A 22,085-nucleotide genomic window follows, 5' to 3' on the forward strand; every position below is an offset into this window, starting at 1 on the left:
GAATGATGGTTTCCAGCTTCATCCATGTCCCTGCAAAGGACATGAACTCACCCTTTTTTATGGCTGCATAGTATCCCATGGTGTATATGTGCCACATTTTCTTTATCCAGTCTATTATTGATGGACATCTGGGTTGGTTCCAAGTCTTTGCTGTTGTCTAAATTTTTTATGGTAATCTAACTGGGTCTCTTATTGTCCCGGTAGGCACCAACTCCCAGATTCATCTTTTTGCTGTTGATTTCCCTCTTAAAGGCTTTGGTGGTTCCCAGGATGGGATCTGGAGGTCTCATTTCCACATGGGCCCACAAGGAGCTGGCTCTGGCAGAGGCCATGGTGGGGAGGCCTAGGTAAAAGGTGGCAGCGATCCCCTAGAGGACACGGCTGGAGTGGAGCAGGGCCGGGTCATGGTGGACCTTGAGAGTGCAGTGGGTAGGCACAGGACAAAGTAGAAGGCAAGAAGGTGCAGAACCAGGGGGCATGGACTCCTGCTGAAGGTCTTGTTTTGTATTAGAAGACCTCCACAGTGGAGTGAAAAATGAAGTCACTTCTCTGTATATTTTGAATTAAAGCTTGCACAGGTGTTTCAGCCTGCTAAATAGTTCAACCTGGACTATTTCAGCTCTGAATTATTCAAATAATTATTTTTAAAATATTTTAAATTTAATTTAGCACACAGAGAATGCCTCTGTGTGAAGTAAGTGGTGGCAATTTAAAATAACTAATGATCATAATTATTGGAATCTAGTCTCCTGGGCATTTTCTACTTCATAATTTACAGGGAGCCTATGAGAGTTCAAACACACTGTATTTTTGCCAAAGGAGTCTCATGCTTTGTCTGCATTTTATGGCTTCCTTTGCACCTGGAGCAGCTATTTTAGGACTGTCTAGACAATCACCCCAGCTTTAAAGGTCTTTTCCTTTCTTTTCACATAGTCACTGAGCATGAAGGATAATAAATAGATGACGCTGGCACTCTCTCACCAAAGATACTATTCAAATAGAGACAGGAACAAGAATGCCTTTGCTCTGGCTCACAAAATCAAGATGCCTTAATATACAGCCCCAGACGTCTACCAATTGGCCAAACTTGAAACCAACAAGAAGGCCTTCCAATGTCCACATCTCTGTAGTAGCTGGATCATACTTTTTGGTTGAGCTGCGTGAAATGGTTACTATTTGACCATCTTGGACATATAAAAATGGCAATTTAAGATGTTTCGATCCAAGAGATTTGGGAAAGAATTTGGGAGTGCTCTGTTTCCTTTTTTCCTCTCCAATTCCCAAGCAACATTCATCTGGGTTCTAGCAAGGACCCAGAATGCACAGCTTCTGCAGGCCACTTTTGCCACTACAGGGAAATAATGCAGCCAAGCATGATTCTGGAACATTTCCTATATACGTGTCCTAGGTAAGACCTAAAAGTTAGTAAGTAATATCCCAGGGAGACGTACACCGGGTCAGTTTACTTCACCCCTCACAGTCATTTCTTTCAAGAGGTAAGAGACACCTTTTAAGCTCTCCACAGGACTCCTACAGCCCACCTGTCCCCAGGCTCTTTAATGGGTTCCGAGATTGCATCCCAATCTCAGACCCTCCTGGGAATATTCCTACTTGGTACTCTCTGATGGTAAAAGTATTTCATTTTGTAGGAAAAAAATACACAAGGGTAGATATCTATAGATACATAGATGTACATTGCATATAATATACAATATAATATTCAATTACATTATATACAACATACACTATGTATTTTTACATTATATACTATATATATAATATGTCACCTAGCAATGATCAGTTTTATTTGTTTCCTTATAATGTTAGAGTATTTCTTAGTACAACAAGATGTGCACATATTAATTTTCTGCTAACATCATACAATTTCTACTGTCGTGTTCAAGAGCTATCTCCACCCTTTACTCTGTCCCACTTTCTCCACTGATGATATGTGTAACATGAATCAGTTTGGAGGTCTGAAGTCCAAAGCATTTCTCCTGAGTATAAACTGGAGCTTCAAAAACAAGAGCAGCCCAAGAAGGCTGGGCCAAGGGCTGAGAAATTTCATATCAGTGCCACTCACAACTGCAAACTTTGTGCCAGGCACTGGGCTAAATGCAATGGTAAGTATGGGGATACAAAGTAGATGAATACTCAGTCTCCACTTAAGCAGATATAATTCTTATAGGGGAATAAAATTACAACACCAAGTGGAGCAAACACAGCATAGAACCAAGTCAACAGATGTTGTCTTAGTTCATTTTGTGTTGCTATAAAGGAATAGCTAAGGCTGGGTAGTTAATAAACAACAGAGGTTTATTTTGGTTCAAAGTTCTGCTGGCTTTACAAGATAGATGGCACTGGCATCTGCTTGGATTTCAGCAGAGCTTTTGTGTTCCATTAAACTATGTCTGAGAAGGTCAAAGAGGAAGCAGACATGTGCAAAGAGGGACCAAACCCAGGGGTGTCCTGGCTTTCTAGCAACCCACTCTTGCAGGAACTAATCAATTCCCCTGAGAACCAATCTAGTGTCAAGAGTGAGAATGCCCTCACTGCCATGAGAACAGAACCAAGCCATTTATGAGGGATCCATCCCTGTAACCCAGACATCTCCCACTAGGCCCCACCTCCGATATCACCATGCTGACCGTCAAATGTCAACATGAGATTTGATGGGGACAAACAAACCATGTCCAAACCACAGCAAATATGGATTCAAATTCTCCGAGGGCCATGGCTTATGAGCAGCGTTATTAGGGCAATTTGCTTAACTTACCCTATTTCCTCCCTTGAGTATCAGTTAATAATAATTTGAATCTTACTTGGCGTTTAATAAGATAATTACTGAAAATTTATGTCAGGTAGAGTGAGACTGGCAAACTTAAAATACTATAAATGCAAGCTCTTATTTTTAGTGAGCATCCACTGCATGCATATACTACCCCATTTCATCCTCAGCAGTCTCAATCTTTTAATGTATTACTACTTTCTTCCTTTTAGATAGACAAGTTGGGCAAAAATAAGTTAATTAATCTCCCCACTAACGGAAGACTCTTTCCTGCAGGAAAATAATGAAGTCCCGAACTGAAGGCAAACTTCTCCAAAGTCATCAGCAATTTTTCACTTCTCAATTGCCAATATCTTCTCACTTTGTCAGTTTTCACTTCCCAGACACTCCTTAAAGCAACTCAATCTGTTTTCTACTTCCACTATTCAGATAAAACTGGTTTGGTAAAAATTCCCAATGCTGCCATGTTATAAAGCTGAAGGGCGACTATTCTGTTTTTATTCTACCTGATCCCTCAGCACCACTAAACCTAGCTGGCCATTCATTACCTTTGCCATCTGGAATCAGTTTCCTCCCCCAGCTTTTGCTATATGCACCCCTTTTCTCTCTTTTTCCTTCACTAGCCACTTGCTCTAGGTTCTTTGCTGCTGCTTCTGCTCCTTTAGAGCTCTAAATGCTGGCACTCCTCATGGCTCTGTTGCAGGCCAACATCTCTTAGTCAATCCTTCTGAAGATGTGTCTGGAATCTGTGAACCTCCTGAATCAGCCCCACCAGAAAGAAACAAGCTTCATGAGGGAAAGAACTTTTGCACATAAATTGCTGAATTCCCAACACCTGAAAGAATCTCAGGTACACTCCAGGTGCTCAACAAATATTTGCTGAAGGAATGTGAATTTCCTGAAGTGCTTGAGATGTTCCTGGGATGCCCTTCTGGACATCTAAATTGGAATCACAGTGCATCTGAGAACCAAAATCTCTGGTCTTCTACCACACCGACTTTTATCCATGTTCTTTCCTTAATCTGATATCCTCTCCCACTTCCTCATTCTTTAATGCACAGGGAAACCTTTCCTGACCCTCACCTCCACCCAGATTTAGTCGAATCTCCCTCTCGTGCCCTTTCATAAAACCCTCTCCTTTGTGGTGCTGAGGTCCCTTAAATTTTACACATATCTGTGTGACTACTGCCAGCCTGTCTCAGATCATACAGGCTTGCACTCACCATCATACCTCCATTTCCTCACTAAGTCTCCCTCATGGTGGGCCCTCAATAAATATCAGTGAATAAATTGTTAATAATACAGATTTTATATTAACGTTAATATATCAAAATATAATAACAATATATTTAAATTGTATATTTATGATATAATGAATAATTAAAAGTTAAATGATGACACAAATTTCTCTCTCCTCAGCTCTGAGCTCTCCTCTGAATTCTACATGCATATCCCCATCTAGGGGCATCACATCTCCAAATGGATGCCTAATGGGTTTCTCTATTTCAGCCTGTCCAAAGCCCCAGCTTTTAAATTTTCCAATACAAACTTGTTTCTCTCTCAATATTTTACTCATGTTAGTAAATAGCATCACCCACCCAGTTGCTCAAGCAAGCTCTTGAGAGTCACATCTGATTCCCCCTTTTCCTTCACCAGCCCCTTACCCATATCTAATTAAACACTTAGTCCTGTTGCTTATACTTCTAAAATATATTTCAAATCCATCCCTTCTCCATCTCCACAGCTGCTGCCAAGCCCAATCTTCCATTAACAGTCAACTGGATGGTGGCTGCAAATCAACTGGTTCCCTGTATCCATTCTTGCTGGTCTACCACAGATTTTCTACACAGAGCTCAAAACATCAATCAAACCATCCCCATTAGAGCCCCATCCTAATTCAATGGCTTCTCACTGCAATGCAATGAAGTACATACACCTTAGTGAGGCTCTGCCTATCTATCTACAGCACCTCATGCCATTGCTCCCTTCACTCACTAGACTCCCAACTCTCTTTTGTACATACTGTTCCCTCCGCCTGGAATGATTACCCCATGTGTCCCCACCCACACCTCACACAGCTGGCTTCTTCTCCTCCTGCAGTCCTCAGATTACATGCTGCCTTCTCAGAGTAACCTTAACGGTGTCTAAAATAGATTTCGGCCGGGTGCAGTGGCTCGCGCCTGTAATCCCAGCAGTTTGGGAGGCCGAGGCGGGTGGATCATGAGGTCAGGAGATGGAGACCATCCTGGCTAACACGGTGAAACCCCGTCTCTACTAAAAATACAAAAAATTAGCTGGGCATGGCGGCGGGTGCCTGTAGTCCCAGCTACTCGGGAGGCTGAGGCGGGAGAATGGCATGGACCCGGGAGGCGGAGCTTGCAGTGAGCCGAGATAGCGCCACTGCAGTCCAGCCTGGGCGACAGAACAAGACTCCGTCTCAAAAAAAAAAAAAGATTTCGCCTTCAGATATCTGTTGTCACAGAAATATTTCCGTTCTTTACACAGCATTTGCCACAATTTGGATTTACTGATTTACTACTGTTCATTATCTTGTTTCCAGATAGAAACTTCTATGTCAGTCTTGTTCACCATTTCATCCCTAGCACCTAAAATGGAGCTCAGCATAGATTATCAATAAACGGTTGTTGCATGAATGGATAGAGTGGAGAAAAAACGGTCAGATTAATACAGTTCCAACAGATCAATGGTTGCCAGAGCCTGAGGGTGAAAAGAGGGGTTGACTATGAAAAGGCAGAATGAAGAGATTTGGTGGTGGGGGTGGGGGTGGGGGGTGGTATATATAGAATTCTTCTGTATCACAATTGTGATGTTGGCTACACAACTTTATGTATTTGTCAAAACTGATAGAACCATACCCTCCAGAAGGTCAATTTTACTCTATGTAAATTAAAAAATAAATTAATAAAATTATGATTCCAAAACCCATGTCAACCCAGAACAAATCTAAGATTCCAAGATTCACAGGTTTAGAGTTTTTTTTTTTTTTTTTTCTGGTGGTGGAGGGTTCAGTTAACTTCCTGTGTTCATGGTCAAAGTACTGACTCAAAACATACTTCCCTATTTTTCATTTATCAGTTTAAAGAAAGGAAACCGGAAACAAAATAAAGATGTGAAAGATAAATAATACAAGAAAAAACACAGTAGTAAAATAATATTTAAACTAATCATGTGATAAAATGTCAGCATTTATTCATGACATTTGGCTCTGTTTGTATTGGATCACCCCAGCAGGGCAGTGGCTGTGGGTTGATTTCATAATAGTGCCTCCCACATGTACGCCCACGCCTGACCTCTGCTTTGTGCAGTTGATAATGACTAAACTTCACATATTATGCTGACAAAATCTACTCCTTCCCTGGAGGGCTGTTACACACAGGGAATTGGAGTTTCACAGCTGAACAATGTTTCTTTCTCAAATTCTAGGATGATCCACTTCCATTAGAACAAAGTTATACGGGCTGATAAATTGCTGTCTTTTGCCAAAGTGTTACTCATCATCGTATATTCACCCAACAGATGCCACTGAGAAACCCCATCCTATCAGGGGGAAAGAAGGATGCAGAGATATGAATAGACTGTTTAGACACAAGTTGCATTCCCTAAAGTAAGCACATGACATACGAATTTCATCTTATGACATTTCCCCCACCCCCACCCCCACTGACTTTCATCCATTAGAACGTGTTGATGGATATACCATTTCAAAATGAAATATTTGGATATCTGACTCTGATTTGGGGAAAGGGAAATGGTGAGCTAATTTCCTCTTTTATCAAGCTGAATCACTAAGTTCGCTCTGTTGCCATGCACGCATAAGTAATGCCATAGCAACCTCTCAGTTTGCTCTTAAACACACAACAGCGGAAGTATGCGAATAGGTACATGTTTTAATCCTTAGATTTTCTTAGCAGCTTAAGTTTTATAAGACATTTTATGGTACGGGATTATTTAGTTCACCTTTGGTAGTCTTATTGCTGACTGACACATATATCATCAATACCAGCACAACAGAAAGGCTTAGTTCTTGGAAAATTTTCCAATAACTTTCCTTTATTCTCAATCTCTAGCTCACAATTAAAAATTTGCACATTGGACGCTATAGTCTGGATCCTCTTCAGGATTTTGTTTATAAAGATCCTAACTTTAAATGGGACTGAAATATATAATTTGAAATTCATGAAATATAGAAATACATGGACCTCTCATATAGCTATTTAAGTAAATTCAATGAAAGTGTCATTATCACTTGGTATGTACTAGGAATTATGTCAGGTTCTAGAAAGAAAGAAAATCTTTACTATCAAGGGATTCAGATGAACTCCTGTAGAAAATAAGGGATGGGTACTCTTGAATTCTGCCACTTTGAGGTTTAGATTTTTATGCCTACAAAATATATGATAACATCTAACTTTAGACTAGTTTAAGAAAAGTCCATCTAAATTGAGAAAATGTGGATTTTTAAATAGTTTTATTACCTCATGCATTTCTTCACAAATGTGTACACTTCTTTCTACTGGATGACAACAAAATGAGAGCACTAGTACTATGGAAATGCCTTTTACAAAACACCATGTCACTGCTCTCTGTCAAGTGTCTTTGGCTGATAGACTGGATGAATAATTGACTTGTTCTTGAAATACCTGAAATGGGCTTCAGATTCCATACTTGAATCTAACATTATTTAGCCACTTCTGCCAAATATTTTAATTACTTAAGGAATTAAGGTTTTGTTATTTTATAGAGAGGCAATACACTTCAATAAAATTTTAGATATCCCATCCACCCTTCCATGAGCATATGTTAATGTATCCAAAGCTAAGGGAATTTGGATCAAGTCATTTTCACTTAAGCACTTATGTATAATTTGAAGGATACACATCAGGAAACAGAAAATATCAACTTTCTCATTGACCAGATGCGTTTAAAAATGTCTCAGTGAACTGGCATCCCTTCATTTCCGATCAGGTAGAGAGCTGTGCATTCATAAAACTACTAGGCTTGTTCTTAAGCAAAGCTTGCTGTTGCTAGCTCTTGCTGCTCTTAGAAGTGGGAGCAAAAGGTTTGATTCTATAGGGCTGTCCTGATTGTAACTGTAGAATTAGGAAGCCCTCTATATTTCTTGATGAATCATATTTTAAGTTATTTGTATACTATGATAAAATGATTTTTAACTTTTAGGAATATTAACTTGAGGCCTTAATAGATGGTCCCCAGGGTTAATATTCATTTGAAATGCTAATATAGAGAAATTCTTTACATTAATGATTGTCAAAGTATAGTCCCTAGGAGAGAAATGTCAATCTTAGCTGGAAACTTATTCAAAATGCAACTGTTTGAACCCCACCCCGGACCTACTGACTAGGCACTCTGGAGATGAGGCCGGCAATCAGTATTTTAACAAGCCCTCTAGGTGACTTCAATGCACTCTCAAGTTTGAAATCCACTGCTTTATATAATACACATTGCTCATCTGGGATAATACATACAGAGCAATTTATGTTGAGAAATAGCTCTTTTCTTCTTTTTGATGGTGTGTTGTTTTTTGTGTGTTTGCTTGCTTGTTTTGTATTCTGATAAAAGTAATTGAAAATGTTTAATATAAGGATTTTTGCCTATCCCAGTATGGTTATGACACAAGATCACTTGGTTCCTGATAAACTAAAAAGTCATTGTAAACGTTGTTTTGAAGAACAACCAAATTAAAATATATTTTATTAGCAGCAATAATAAGAGGATGACTAATTTGAATAATCTAGCAACTTGAGACTGGGGAAACAATATGGCTTAGAGTCAGAGGGACTTTAGTCCAGCTTAAATCAGGGTTACTCAATATAAGCATTATTGACCTTTGGGGCCAGATAATTCTATGTTGTAGGGGTGCTATAGGATATTTGGCAGCATCCCTGGTCTCTACCCACTAGATGCCAGGGGATGCCCCTTCTCAGTTGTGATAATAAAAAATGTCCCGTTGTCAGATGTCCCCTTGTGGGGGCAAATAGTCCCTACTTGAGAACCACTGGTCGGTCCATTGGGGGTTCTCAACCTCAGCAGTACAGTAGAATCAATTAATACTGATGCCCGGCCAGGCGCAGTGGCTCACGCCTGTAATCACAACACTTTGGGAGGCCGAGGTGGGTAGATCACCTCAGGTCAGGAGTTCAAGACCAGCCTGGCTAACATGGTGAAACCCAATCTCTACTAAAAAAATACAAAAAGTAGCTGGGCATGGTGGTGGCAGGTGCCTGTAATCCCAGCTACTCAGGAGGCTGAGGCAGGAGAATCACTTGAACCCAGGAGGCGGAGGTTGCAGTGAGCCGAGACTGTACCACTGCACTCCAGTCTGGGCAACAAGAGTGAAACTCCATCACAAAAAAAAAAAAAGAAAAAAAAGAAAAGAAAGAAAAGAAAAGAAAAGAAAAGAAAAGAATACTGTTGCTCAGACTGGTTGGATTGAACCTCTGTGGATAGGCTCAGAATCAGTATCTTTTCAAAGCTCAGTAGGTGATACAAAGGTCCAGCCAAGACTGCCAAACACTGTACAGACATCCCAGTGCATCCATACCCTTACCTGGGAGAGAGCTGTAATACCATCTATTCTAACTATCACACAAGATCAGATGAGAGAGCATTTATGAAAGCATTTATACCACAAGGCAATTAGTATGTTAAAGGCAGCAGAGAAAAATAATGTACTTTTCAAAGTTGCCATTGAAATTGAAAAATATATCCAGCTCTCTATTATGAATTAGGATGGTTTATATTTACTGTCTTTTAGATTCATATCCCATTCCCAATAGGAAAGAGATGTGATGCATTCTCTATGTCTCTCTTGGGAGTAGATTCATGATATTATTCAGTCTTCGATGGGCAGAAAACCATACAAATTGGATCAAATCGTTCATACTATGCACCAGTGATGCTCTGAATATATACTATAAAATCAATATTCTTTCTATTCTTTTGCCTCTCAATAACCAATTTTAATAAGTGGAAAAGAATTCAGATTCCTCTGACAATAGCCTCTTTAGAAAGAATGGGGAAAATTCTTGGGTTACAATTGTGTCAATGAAAGGGATTCTTTATTTTAAAAAAGATAAAAATATCCAAAGCAAATAATAACAAATGTTAACAGTTACTAAATCTGAGTAACAAATACATAGATACTTGTTTTCGTTTTTCTATATTTTTCTTTGAAGTATCTGATTCAAACTCAAAGAGGATGCTAAAATCAGTTTGAACAAAGCACCAGTGAATACTTCAAAGAAAAATAAAGAAAAAAGCACGTTTTTCTTGGTGCCAGGTGACTATGTAGACCCCATGGGGATGGGGAGGCCAGCTGGGGGCCAAGGGGCTGCATCCCACAGTGTCTACCTCAGTTTATATTGCCACCTTACGCAGGCAGGGCACATTAGCCTTTGATATTCAAGAGCAGTTCTAACTGAGCAGTTCAGCTAGGGTGTAAGGAAATCTTAGTAGTTGAATTTTTTTTCATGTGCTCTAACAGCTTTTAAAACAAGGAAATTATTATCAATATCTGCTTCTACTCTCCCTAATGAGTTGCAAAAGTGTGTAACCCCTGCCTTTCTCCCTAATAGAACCAATATGGTAGCAATGGGGACATTTTACACAAAAGTCAGAGTGAAAAGATGGACTTTTAGGCACATTTTTTTTTTTAAGAGATGAGGGTTTCTCTATGCTGCCCAGGCTGGACACAAACTCCTGGGGCACAAGTGATCCTCCCACCTCAGTCTCTCAAGTAGCTGGGATTACAGGCGTGCACCACCATGCTCAGTTTAGGCATATATTATAAAAGAAGCAATTTGCCTGAAGCACTACACTCCCCTGTAGACTGTGGACAGATAAGTAAGCAAAACAATTTTTCTCCCAGAGTAGGAGTTGGCAAACTACAGCCCCTGGGACAAATCCAGTCCACTGTCTGTTTCTGTGAATACAGTATTAATTTAACACAGCCCAGTCCATTCGTTTGCATATTATCTATGGCTTCTTTCAGCTACAACATCAGAGTTGAGTAGTTGTGACAAAATCTGTATAGCCTCAAAAGCCTGAAATACTTACCATCTGTCCCATTACAGAAAAGTTCCCTAACTCCCATCCTAGAGTATTAACATATAAATTTGTTCCATAGAGCCACTGTAATCCCAGCACTTTGGGAGGCCGAGAGGGGAGGATGGCTGGAGCCCAGGAGTTTGAGACCAGCCTGGCTAACATGGCGAAACTCTGTCTCTACAAAAATTAGCCAGGCATGCTGGTGGGTGCCTATAGTGCCAGCTACTGGGGAGGCTGAGGTGGGAGGATCACTTGAACCCAGGAGGTGGAGGTTTCAGTAAGCTGAGATCATGCCACTGCACTGTAGCTTGGGTGACACAGTGAGACCCTGTCTCAAGAAGAAAGAAAAGAATGAAAGAAAGAAAGAAAGAAAGAGAGAGAAAGAAAAGAAAAGAAAGAAAAGAAAGATTTAATAACAAGTGGACAAAATAAAAAATAATATTTCTCAATGACTTTTATAGTCACACAGTAGTATACATTTATACTGCATTTTTGCTTTAATACAGAAAAAACAATTATAAAGACTCAAATATTGTCACCTTTTCTCTTGAAAAACAAACAAACAAACAAACTAGTGTGGTCTACAAAGGAAACCTAACAGAGGATGTGTTGATAATTAATAATGTAACACATTGTTAAAATATCACTGTTTGATAGTCTCTCAACCTAGCCATTTCCTAGAGTAAGACTATTTTATTTATATACCTATTTGCAGTTGAATAACTGTAATACAGGTAAAAATACTAATGAAAATTTATAGGCAAAAATATTTCCCTTTTATAGAAAAATAGAAGTCACAGCTGCATGCTAGAGAGAAATAGAAAAGTAATCTTTTCTTTCAGTCCTTACAAAATAATTACTTCTATAGGGAGTAAAGATGATATTTGTGTTTTGACATAAGTAAAAGCTTATTTTTAGTTCATTTCATATGCCTGGACTTTCCAATGTTTGGGGAAATTTTAAGAAATGGAGACGTTTTTGTAGCTATATAAGACTCTATTATTTCCAGAAGCCTCATAAATTGAAAATGAGACCTTACTGACATTCTTTCTTTTGTTTCTTCTCAAAAGGATTCCCAAATAGGAAAAGAGTATGTAATAAAACAGAGAATGCAGAGCTATGGTTGTCAAGGCAGCTGTAATAATCTTGCCCTTGAACTGTGGTAGAGCATCCACTGCAGTTCAATCTAACCTCATGTTTCCTCAGAATGCTTATGTATGTTCGAAATCCTTATTATATAGCAATATCATTCCAATCAATCAGGTGATGATAGGAATGTAGAACACGAACTGAAATGTCCATGGCATTCCCATTATGGAAGGCAGACAGGAAAATGACACTTGCTAGCATACAGAATAGCTAAGAGAACATGTCCTTCCACTCCACGCCATTCAACATGCATTTGGGACACTATACTGGCTACTACCATTAATAGAAACATAAGTCCAGCCCACAAAGTAGTGAATCCAGATTAAATGAGCTACAATCCTGTGATAGATCCCCATAGCCCTAGAGAACTATGACAAACTACAGAATGGCTGGTATACACACTCACAAATTGCCACTTTGTGGAAAAAATGGTCACTATTTATGATCATCAGGTTTTCTTCAGAGTGAAGAGAAGAAAACTTTCCCCATACAATTTGGAAGAAACTGTTACTACTTATTTATATCTCATCTGATGCTTCCTTCAGGACTACAGAGGATTGTGTTTTCTCTAGGAGATAGTCAGTATCTTAGAGGCTGGGCAGCTAGAGTTTGCCTCACTGAACACTAAATGATCTTTGCTTATATTTTCCAACTCAGACACTCCTCAATTCTGAAAGTCTGTTAAGATAGCTGGATATTTCAAAGTCCACATGCATTTTCCCATAGAAATAAAGATACAGTGGTTTTGGTTCGTAGGTCAGCTCAAGTAGTCTCATTTAACCTATGACATACGTGAAGTACAGAGTGGGAAGTACAAATGTAAAAGAGAACCCCATTCTCACCCTTGTGAGACCCTGGAAAACAGCAAAGAGTCCCCATCATGGGATAGGGGAAGGAGCACTGGGTTGGGATCAGAAGTCTTTGTATCAGTTCTTTCTCTGTGCCTCCAGGCCAGAGACCATCTCCTCTGAAGTCAGTGCTGAGGCCCCTGGATCCAGCTCAATCACTTAGCTCACCATGGGAACTCAGCACATCATTTACTGGAAATAAAATAATAAGCACCTTGCCATATGATCTGAGGTCGTCATTTAGTCATTTGAACATTTATTTTTCTGTTTTGTTTTGTTTTGAGACAGGGACTCCCTCTGTTACCCAGGCTGGATTGCAGCAATGTGATCTTGGCTCACTGAAGCCTCGACCTCCTAGGCTTAAGCGATTCTCCCGCCTCAGCCTCCCAAATTGCTAGGACTCCAGGTGGGCACCACACCTACTAATTAAAAAAAGTTTTTTTTAAGAGACAGGATCTCACTATGTTGCTCAGGCTGGTCTCGAACTCCTGGGCTCAAGCAACTCTCCTGCCCCAGCCTCCCAACATTTCAATATTTCTGAGATTCAAGATTCTCCTCCATAAATTAGATGTTTGGGAAAAATAGGCCAGGCACTAAGCTTCTCTTACTCTCAAATTGTATTACCCTTAGATATGTGGATAACTCCTGTTATTCCTGTTTTTTTTTTTTTTTGGTATAATAGTGATAACAATGGGTTCCATAAAGGGTGGATGGGAAGATGTCCCTATCATAAGGATAGAGACAGAGTTAGGATAAGCATTTTACTATTGGTGGGGGATTGAAAACTTATATTTTTGGAAAGGAATTTGCTGAACAAAATAGACACTGGCATTTTTTGCTGAATTGACGATGTGATAAGAAGCACTCCCCAATTTCCCCTGTCAGTTATTTTTGAGTAAGTCCTACCCCATCTTCCTGGTGTCTCCTTCCACTCATTAAACAAATTTCTTTGTTTTTTGTTTCTAGTGTATTTATCACCATCTCACTTACCTTATTTTTTACCGTGTATGTATTGGCCATCCTTTGGCCCTCTAGAAATAAAGTACCATCAGGGCAGGGGTTTGTGTCTGTTCTGCCCAGAACTGTATCTCCAAAGCCTAGAATAGCATCTGCACATAGTAGGCATTCAAAACATACTTAGTGAATAAATAAATGAATGAATCACTGAATGAGAGCAAAAAAAAGAATACTCTTCTTCAGATCTAAATAAAATAGACATTTCAAAGTATATGTTGAGGCATCCACTGAAGACAAATTTTGGAATATTATGAAATCCAGTAAGAGGAAGATTATTTTTTGTCAGAAAAACTAAGGTAAGGAGACCCAATACCCCAGACTACTATCCAAAAGATTGAGTAACCGGGGTGATTGCTTAGATACAGATGCTCTTGATATATTAGAAGTAAACATGTATAAAGAAGGAATGCTTCTTGTATTTCTACTTAGGCCTGGGAAATGTCTGGTACAATGGAAAACACCCTGAGGCAGAAGCCACCAGGCATCCAGAATCAGTGGATTCTTGCTCTGCCTCTTAGTACCTGTTGACTTTGAGCAGCTAGGGGACTTCCCAAACTTCAGATTTCTCACTTATAAAACTGGAATATGGCCCCCTGCCTTACAAGGTGGTTGTGAGGGTAAAATAAAATGTAAGGAAACCCAGAAAAAGAAGATCTTCAGTAAATGATGGCCACTCCTACTATTGCCATCACCAACAGTAGCCTGCTCAAGTCACTTAACCCCTCTGGGCTCCAGTTCCCTTTTCTACAAAATGAAAACATTGGACGAGAATGATTTCAAATGGACCTGCCACTCCAAAAATCCTGTATGCTCAGTTTCACTCCCTCAAATACGTAACTATGGGGCTGGGTGAAAAAACAAGATCTTTTAAAGAGAACCTAGACTTAGCTATAGAGGCTTATTAAATTATCTGTGTTATAATTCTACATTCATAACCCTAAAATATAATTTTCCCTTAAAAATATTCGGAAAAAAAGTTTCCCATGTCTTGGCAAACCAAACTCCAGAGAGTTTTCCAGTGTTTGGAAGGGGCTGAAGGGCCCCAATATTTTAAAGATGAATATAATTTGGTGCTGAAATCTTCCTTTTGTGTTTATGACTATGTCCCAAAACAGAATCCTAGAAGAGAGAAGTGTAGCTTAGAAATATCAAGAGACTGCCTAAGAACCCAGCAGGGTTTCATATACATTTTAGTTGATTTACACTTTAAAATTGTTACTCACTTACATGTTTCCACATTTCTACTGTCCCAAACAGAATGAATTTGACAATTTGTGAATCATGAAAAAAGAAAGAAAATCAACTTAATAAACAAGTTATTTTCCCTTTGGGTCATATGTACCCCATAAGATAACTTTAAAGCAGCACTTACATTACAGAGACATTTACTTGGGATTAGCAGAAAATAATTTTCAGGTTGCTGGTCAGTCTTTAAAAATCTTTTTAAAGAAATTATGTATTCAAAGAGCTCCCAGGGGGGAAAAAATCTGTTAATTATAATACTTCTGACCAACAAAAAAACCTAAATGGTCTGCAATACTTCTAAGTTATTAGTGAAAAAGACCTCCCTTTAGTACAACACAATTTTTAATTCCTTGAAGTATGTCTTGGTGTAACGAACACCCCCATCCTTTAGGTCATATTCAAATTACACACACACACACACACACACACACACACACATGCATACACAGTGCACCACCCACTTCTCTCATTTCCTCCTGTAACCACAAAATGGAATGTTTTACTACAATCATGCACACCCATTTTATTTACATAAAAATGATGCCTTTAAACTGGTAAAGAAGCAGGAGATCATAATCAGAACTGAAATTAGTCAAAATGAAGAAAAATCTTTTAAAAATAAAAATGAACCTTACATTCTAATATATTTGTGCCTGGATCAAGAGCTACTATATTAAGATAAACATTCATATCATATAACTAAATACAGGTGACCTAGAAACACCCAACTTACAAATATCCTGTACATGAGAACAGTCGACCCAAGTGAGCCAGGCCAGGAACAGGGCAGGCTCTCCCCAGACTTGAAGGCTAGAGAAGGATTCCTCTAGGATTCCCCTCCATCTCGTCCTGCTGGATAGTGGCGTTGGAAGTGATTAGAGTAGAAAGGGGAAGTGAGAAGCCATGGGCCTTGTACCGCCTCAGTACTGTCTTCCCACCATTCTCAACGAGGACTCCATTTCCCATAAATGTTACAAAGAGTGCCTTGGTTCCCAGGCCGGACCATCAGAAGTCTGCTGGACCCACAGTGCAGCTGGAACTGTGCTATTAATACTAGGCTGACTTCCCACTTGGAAGCCAACTCCAGCCCTGACAGTGCTGTCAGCTCTGTTATGGTTAAATGGATTTGTGGGCGGTCCTGGGAGCCTGCCAGTGAGAACATCCTTTCTGTGGGAAAATTCCTACCGAGGCCCAAACAGCTCACTGTCAAACAGGGTTGTAGACCACAAGTTGTGAGAGCCTTAGGCATTGACCAATCACTTCTCACCTTTCCCTTCTGGAAATACTTGAGTGATCATTAGAGTCAACTCTTACACAGAGAAACATAAGGCAAGTCCAACACTCAGCATGTGATCTGTTCCATGGCAAGTAATGTGTATATTTTACTGTTGTCATTAATAAAATGACTACAAAAATAAATTATACCTCAGTAACACCATGTTCTAATCAACTGAGAGACATGATCACTTAATAGTCCTCTTGAATAAGTGGAACTTACGTGTAGAAAGGTTACTGTTCTCATCAATAGCAAAGAGGTAGTTTGGTAAAAGTTGATGAAATACAAGATCAAATAGTTTACCCACACAACACACACACAAAGACAGCTAACAATGCAACAGAGATGGGGAGTTATTATAGTAGCAGATTGTAATCTGCTAGGAGATGAAAGATATTCACTGCCTGGGAGCCTTAAGTACACACTGTTAACTGGTCCAAATAAGGCAATGGTCATGCTGAAGCAGGTACCTTTGGTATATCTTCAGTTTATTTACCAGTAAGAAGTAGGGCCTCCCTTATCTACTTAAAGACAGCACAGAAACCACTGGGGACCAAATTAGGGCATGAAAAAGTAGAGGATCTCCCAAATCTGAGGCCTTAAGTCAGTTGATCAAAGTTCTTAACCAAAGGACAAGGGGACAGACAAGGGCCAACTTCAGTGTAGTGACTTGTCCTCCATGTAGGGGGTCAGAAGAGAGATTTCGGCACATCTGAATAACTCTCAATTCTCCAGTACTGAGTCACTAATGATAAGTCAGCTTTGGTGTTGTATTTCTCTTACTTAATCATCCCCAAGGATAAAATATTCCAGTACCCATGGGGAATCTGAAATGAGGTAAGAGCAGGTTTCTTAAATGCCTGAGAATGGTATTTTAGTTGGAATATAATATATGGAGACACACATATGTAGACTATATATTATGCATATACACTATGTTCACCTGGATTGATGTATACATACTATGTATAGGTATATATACTACATATATATATGCATATGCACATATATATAATCTTTCTTTTTTATACAATATATGTCAACTGACCTTTAGAAATGCCTTCAAATTATATGATTCAGTTCAAGCATACTTAGTACCATATCCATCTGTGGGTAGCCAATTAGAAATTCATGCCTCACTAACATGTTTCCAGACTGAAGGTAAATTGTAAGCATGCACATCTGTGTTGGTTGTGAAAAACATCATCCTTTGCACTATTGAAGAAATCTTAATGCCAACCTACCCTCCAGAGAAGCCTCAGATCCTTGGAAAATTTTCGGTTTGATCAACACACAGAGGTAAGCCCCAGCAAAAGTTCTTTAACAGGTATTTGGAAAAAAGGCAACAAAGAATTTCCCTCTCTAAGTTAGGCTGACTAGTGTGGTGCTGTGGAGACAGAAGGGGATATTAATTCCACATAGTGCTCTCTCCCAGGCAAAGCATTTTAAAACAAAAACAGCAAAAAAAGTTCTAATTTCAAGTCACCCTGAGAACTAAACTTCTTCCTTTCAGGACATTTACTGAACTTGGCCAGTGCTTAGAAGTCTTTAGTGTTGAGCTATTTGCTAGTGTGTCCTTATTTAATCAGAAACAACCTGTCTCAGGCAACAGTATTGCTTATAGTGTGTGTGTGTGTGTGTGTGTGTGTGTGTGTGTGTGTGTGTGTGTGTGTGTGTATGCATGGTAGTATGTCAATCTGAGCCAACTTGTCCCAAGGGCCACACCTATTTCTTGATAGTTAAACAAACCCGATTTAGGATAAGGAGTTTGAAATTAGAAATGTGGCAAGTAGCCCAAATGAATTTTTGTCTGACCCGTCACTTCTATTTTAGTTCTCTCTTCCCTAATTGTTCTGCCTCCTCTCTGTACTTTCTGATCATTTTCCTTGACCTCATCATTGGAAAGGGTGTACTCATAGAGTGGGTGAAGCCATATTCTAGAAAAGTCACTGCCTAGGATTTTTAATGAGCTAACAATCATTTGTGACTGCATCAGGCAAACTTTTCATGCAAAGAAATGCTTAGAAAGCCCAAAAAGACAGATAAATTGATTATCTCCAAGCTACCAAAACAGGCTGGATTTTTGGTGCCTGCTGGCTATTAAATGGTTATGTAGAAGAATTTGCTCTTTCATACAACCTGGTAGTGACATGGTAGTATAGCAGTTAACTTTTACCACTTGTCACTTCTTCAGTGCTTCCATTATCTGCCAAAGAGAACCTACCATTTGTGAATGTCTAAACTAGTTAGGGTCAGTGAGCAACACCTAGCCTACAAGTTTGTTGCAATGATTACATGAGATAAAAAGTATAAAGCACTTATGTAGTACCTGGCACATGGAAAGAGCCCCCTCTCTCTCTCTCTCTCTCTCTCTCTATATATATATATATATATATATATATACATATATATATATATATATGTTCATCAGCATCATCATAATCATTATAACCATGATCACCACCACCACTATCATCACCACCATCATTGTCATCATTTATTGTGAAATGAGGACTAGTGATTATAAAATTTTAGTTAGGACAGGAGTACCATCCATGATAGAATAAACTGAAAGGTAAACACAATAATACATAGTTCCCTATGTAGAAGGATCCCCTGAGAGTTCATCAGTCTCCACATATTTTCCCCACAAACCATATATCCACTTTTCTTCCATTACCATGGAATCTGACTCCAAAAGATTTAGATAAATTACTGATTTCAGCAGCATGCTGGACAAATTTTTCCGGAAACTTTGTGGATCAGACAGTAAAATGTAGCAAATACAGCTGTACATACAGATGGACTGAAGAACTATGCATATCAGGTACTAATTAATAAAGTAGGCAAATCTACTACCACAGGTACCTGGTCCCATCTTGTTTAACATCTTCATCAGAAACTTACATAAAAGCATGGGCAGTGATTATCAAATTTTTACTAGACAGCTAAGCTAGGAAGAATGCATAATATAATAGAAGAGAGAATTGGGGTTTTAAAATACAATTGTAATTTATATATAATAATTTAATTAGATTAAAAGGTTAGGATGATACTTTAAAAATTCAAGAAATTAGAAATTTGCATTTAAATTGTGACAATTAATTAGACAGAGAGAGACAACTTGAGTTTAATTCTGTGAAAAGGAAGAGGTAGGATTTCTAATGAGCCAACAATTGTCCAATAAGCTCAAATGAACTCCAAGTCTGACAAAAGCATTACACCAGGCAATGGAAACTTGAGCTGCATGAAAAAAACTTTGGAATCCAACTCAAGAAAAGAGAAAAGTGACCACGCAATGGATTCCACCCCAGCCAGAGCACACATGGAGCACTAAACTCTGGTCTGGAGGATACGCCTTTGAAAGACATTGAGGCATCCAGCAAGTTCTGAAGAGGGTAGTGAGGCTAGGGAGGGGAAGATGGTGAAAGCTTGGTCATTTGACAAACCTTTGAAATCCATGAAAGAAACTGATGTTGAGACTGAAGTTGCAAAGGCTGTGCAGTAATAGAAATGCTGACCTAAAATATTTGAATGGTGAAGTAGTAGATCTGGCCTATCTTTCAAGAGAGCAGATTTCAAATGACAGAATGAGAATTTCAGGAAGTAGGCCTGGGCCTCCTTCAAGGAGACTATATCTAAAGAAAACATTCACCCAAGGATAAGTGACTTAAGGGTAAGGGGATTCTTAATACTTAAAGGTTCATGCAGATAACCATCTGATTATCCATTCTGAATGTGGTAAAAAGGAATCCTGTTTTGGGTGAGTGGCCAAACATATGACCGTTAGGGTGCCACAACTGTAATTCAGTTCTCCTGTGTAAAGTGTCAATGAGTGATAATGAGGAAGAGGGAGGGCTTCGTTAGAGGAGAAGGGGATGGCTGGAAATGGGGAAAGAGCAGTTTACGGCTGGCTTTGGGTAGCTGAAGAGTGTAGCAGGTAGCATAGTTCCCATGATAAATGAATTCATACTAATTAATTAATAAAGGCTCAAACCAAACTTTGGAATTTTATTCAATGCTAGTCCTATTCTAATGACAACTGAGTCAAAGATAGCTGCCCAAGTGCCCTATGGTCTAATCCATTCCCTCCCCATGCTGGAATGATGTTTTATTCTTTTTCACAGTCCTTATGACACCTTAGGCACTAGGCAGTAGCTTTATTAACTTTCTACTTTTGCTCCAGGGAGTTCAGGCTAAAGAATGAGGAATGATTAGTCAACAGTAGAAACTAGTTTGGCATACCACATGTTCTCACTCATAAGTGGGAGTTGAACAAAGAGAACACATGGACACAGGGAGGGGAACATCACACACCGGGGCCTGTTGGGGGTGGGGGACAAGGGGAGGGAGAGCATTAGGACAAATACCTAATGCACGTGGGGCTTAAAACCTAGATGACAGGTTGGTAGATGCAGCAAACCACCATGGCACATGTATACCTATGTAACAAACCTGCACATTCTGCACATGTATCCCAGAACTTAAAGCAAAATAACAAACACACAAACAAAACAAAAACAAAAAGAAACTTGTTTGGCAAGATGACTATTTCCTTGACTACTTTCACTAGGATATATGACCTCAACCTAAGTTGAAGTACTTTGACATCAAGGTGATATAAACATTTTTGCTGTTTTTTTGAGAAAAATATCACAGTAGTATGTCAATGTGGGTTTTTTTCTTAAATCTCTTGATCACTGTTAATTTTTAAAATTTGTCTTTTTAAAATATACTTTTTAATGTCTGATGGGACATTAAAGAATATTGTTAGACTGCTTCAACACTATAGTGATTTAACATATTTTGATATAATATAAAATATATAGCATACATTATGTTTTGATATATGTACCTTAATATCTAACAAAACTTTCTAGAAGAATTACATCCATTTATGTATTAAATTATACTAAAGAAAATTGAGAATTTATTTCATATTTAACACAAAATATCCATATTGCCTGGACCCAGAAATGAGGAAAATGATGCTACAGTGTTAAAGCAAGGTTAGAATATTATTGTAGAGCATAATTAATGGAGGGAGTGCATTTTCAAATATCCTCTTTACCTCCTTGTTGCTATGTTGGCTACACACATAATACTACCCGAGCCTGTACCTCTCCTTAATCCATTGTAACCTTTTCTTGCTGAGGAATTTCATCACAGCCATATTACCTGCCAGTAAGTGATAGTTCAGGTCAATTTGAAATGCCACGGCTTTTGATCCTGTTGTCTCTGAGTATTTAATTTTAGATTTTAATTACAATGGTATTGTGCTTATGGACCGACCCCAAACTGCATTGAATTGGGAAGTCATTTTCCTTTATTTACCTTTTATAATATAATTTCAAAATGACAGGCTCATACACAAAGCATAATTCTTTATAGACACTGGCTCATCATTGGACTTAATCACTTCCAAAGCAATGAGGATGGAAGAAATCCAGGGGGTCCTGATTCATGGAGATTCCTGGCTTTTTTCCCACTCAGTTGATGGAAAATGTTTTCTCTTTTTAAGTTAGATGAGGGATGGGGTTAGGGAAACTCACATCCTACACTCTTACGATTTGGCTCATGGCTTTATTGTTCTCCAAATTTTATGTGTTTGGGTCAGTTAATCAGACTCCTAACTCTATCCATTGTATTCAAACAGATGTAGTACTTTTTTCTC

The 22,085-nt window shown here is 38.9% G+C and overlaps 1 protein-coding gene and 1 pseudogene across 4 annotated transcripts in view; both read right to left on the bottom strand.

Annotated features, from left to right (window-relative positions):
• LOC107970924 (aspartate aminotransferase, mitochondrial-like) overlaps positions 1–15,880 on the bottom strand; it is a 46,234-nt pseudogene extending 30,354 nt beyond the window's left edge.
• Positions 1–22,085, bottom strand: part of ARHGAP6 (Rho GTPase activating protein 6) — a 524,611-nt gene that overhangs the window by 197,782 nt on the left and 304,744 nt on the right. The window contains exon 1 of one of the 4 annotated variants that reach the window (XM_054676330.2): positions 15,869–18,740. The exons of the other annotated variants lie outside the window; for them this stretch is intronic. Within the exon in view, the coding sequence (XP_054532305.1) occupies positions 15,869–15,883 (15 nt within the window). The 5' untranslated portion in view covers positions 15,884–18,740. Of the gene's footprint in view, positions 1–15,868; positions 18,741–22,085 lie in introns of those variants that run through there. 4 annotated transcript variants of the gene reach the window in all.

Source organism: Pan troglodytes, chromosome X, assembly GCF_028858775.2.
Source record: "Pan troglodytes isolate AG18354 chromosome X, NHGRI_mPanTro3-v2.0_pri, whole genome shotgun sequence".
NCBI classification, from domain to species: domain Eukaryota; kingdom Metazoa; phylum Chordata; class Mammalia; order Primates; family Hominidae; genus Pan; species Pan troglodytes.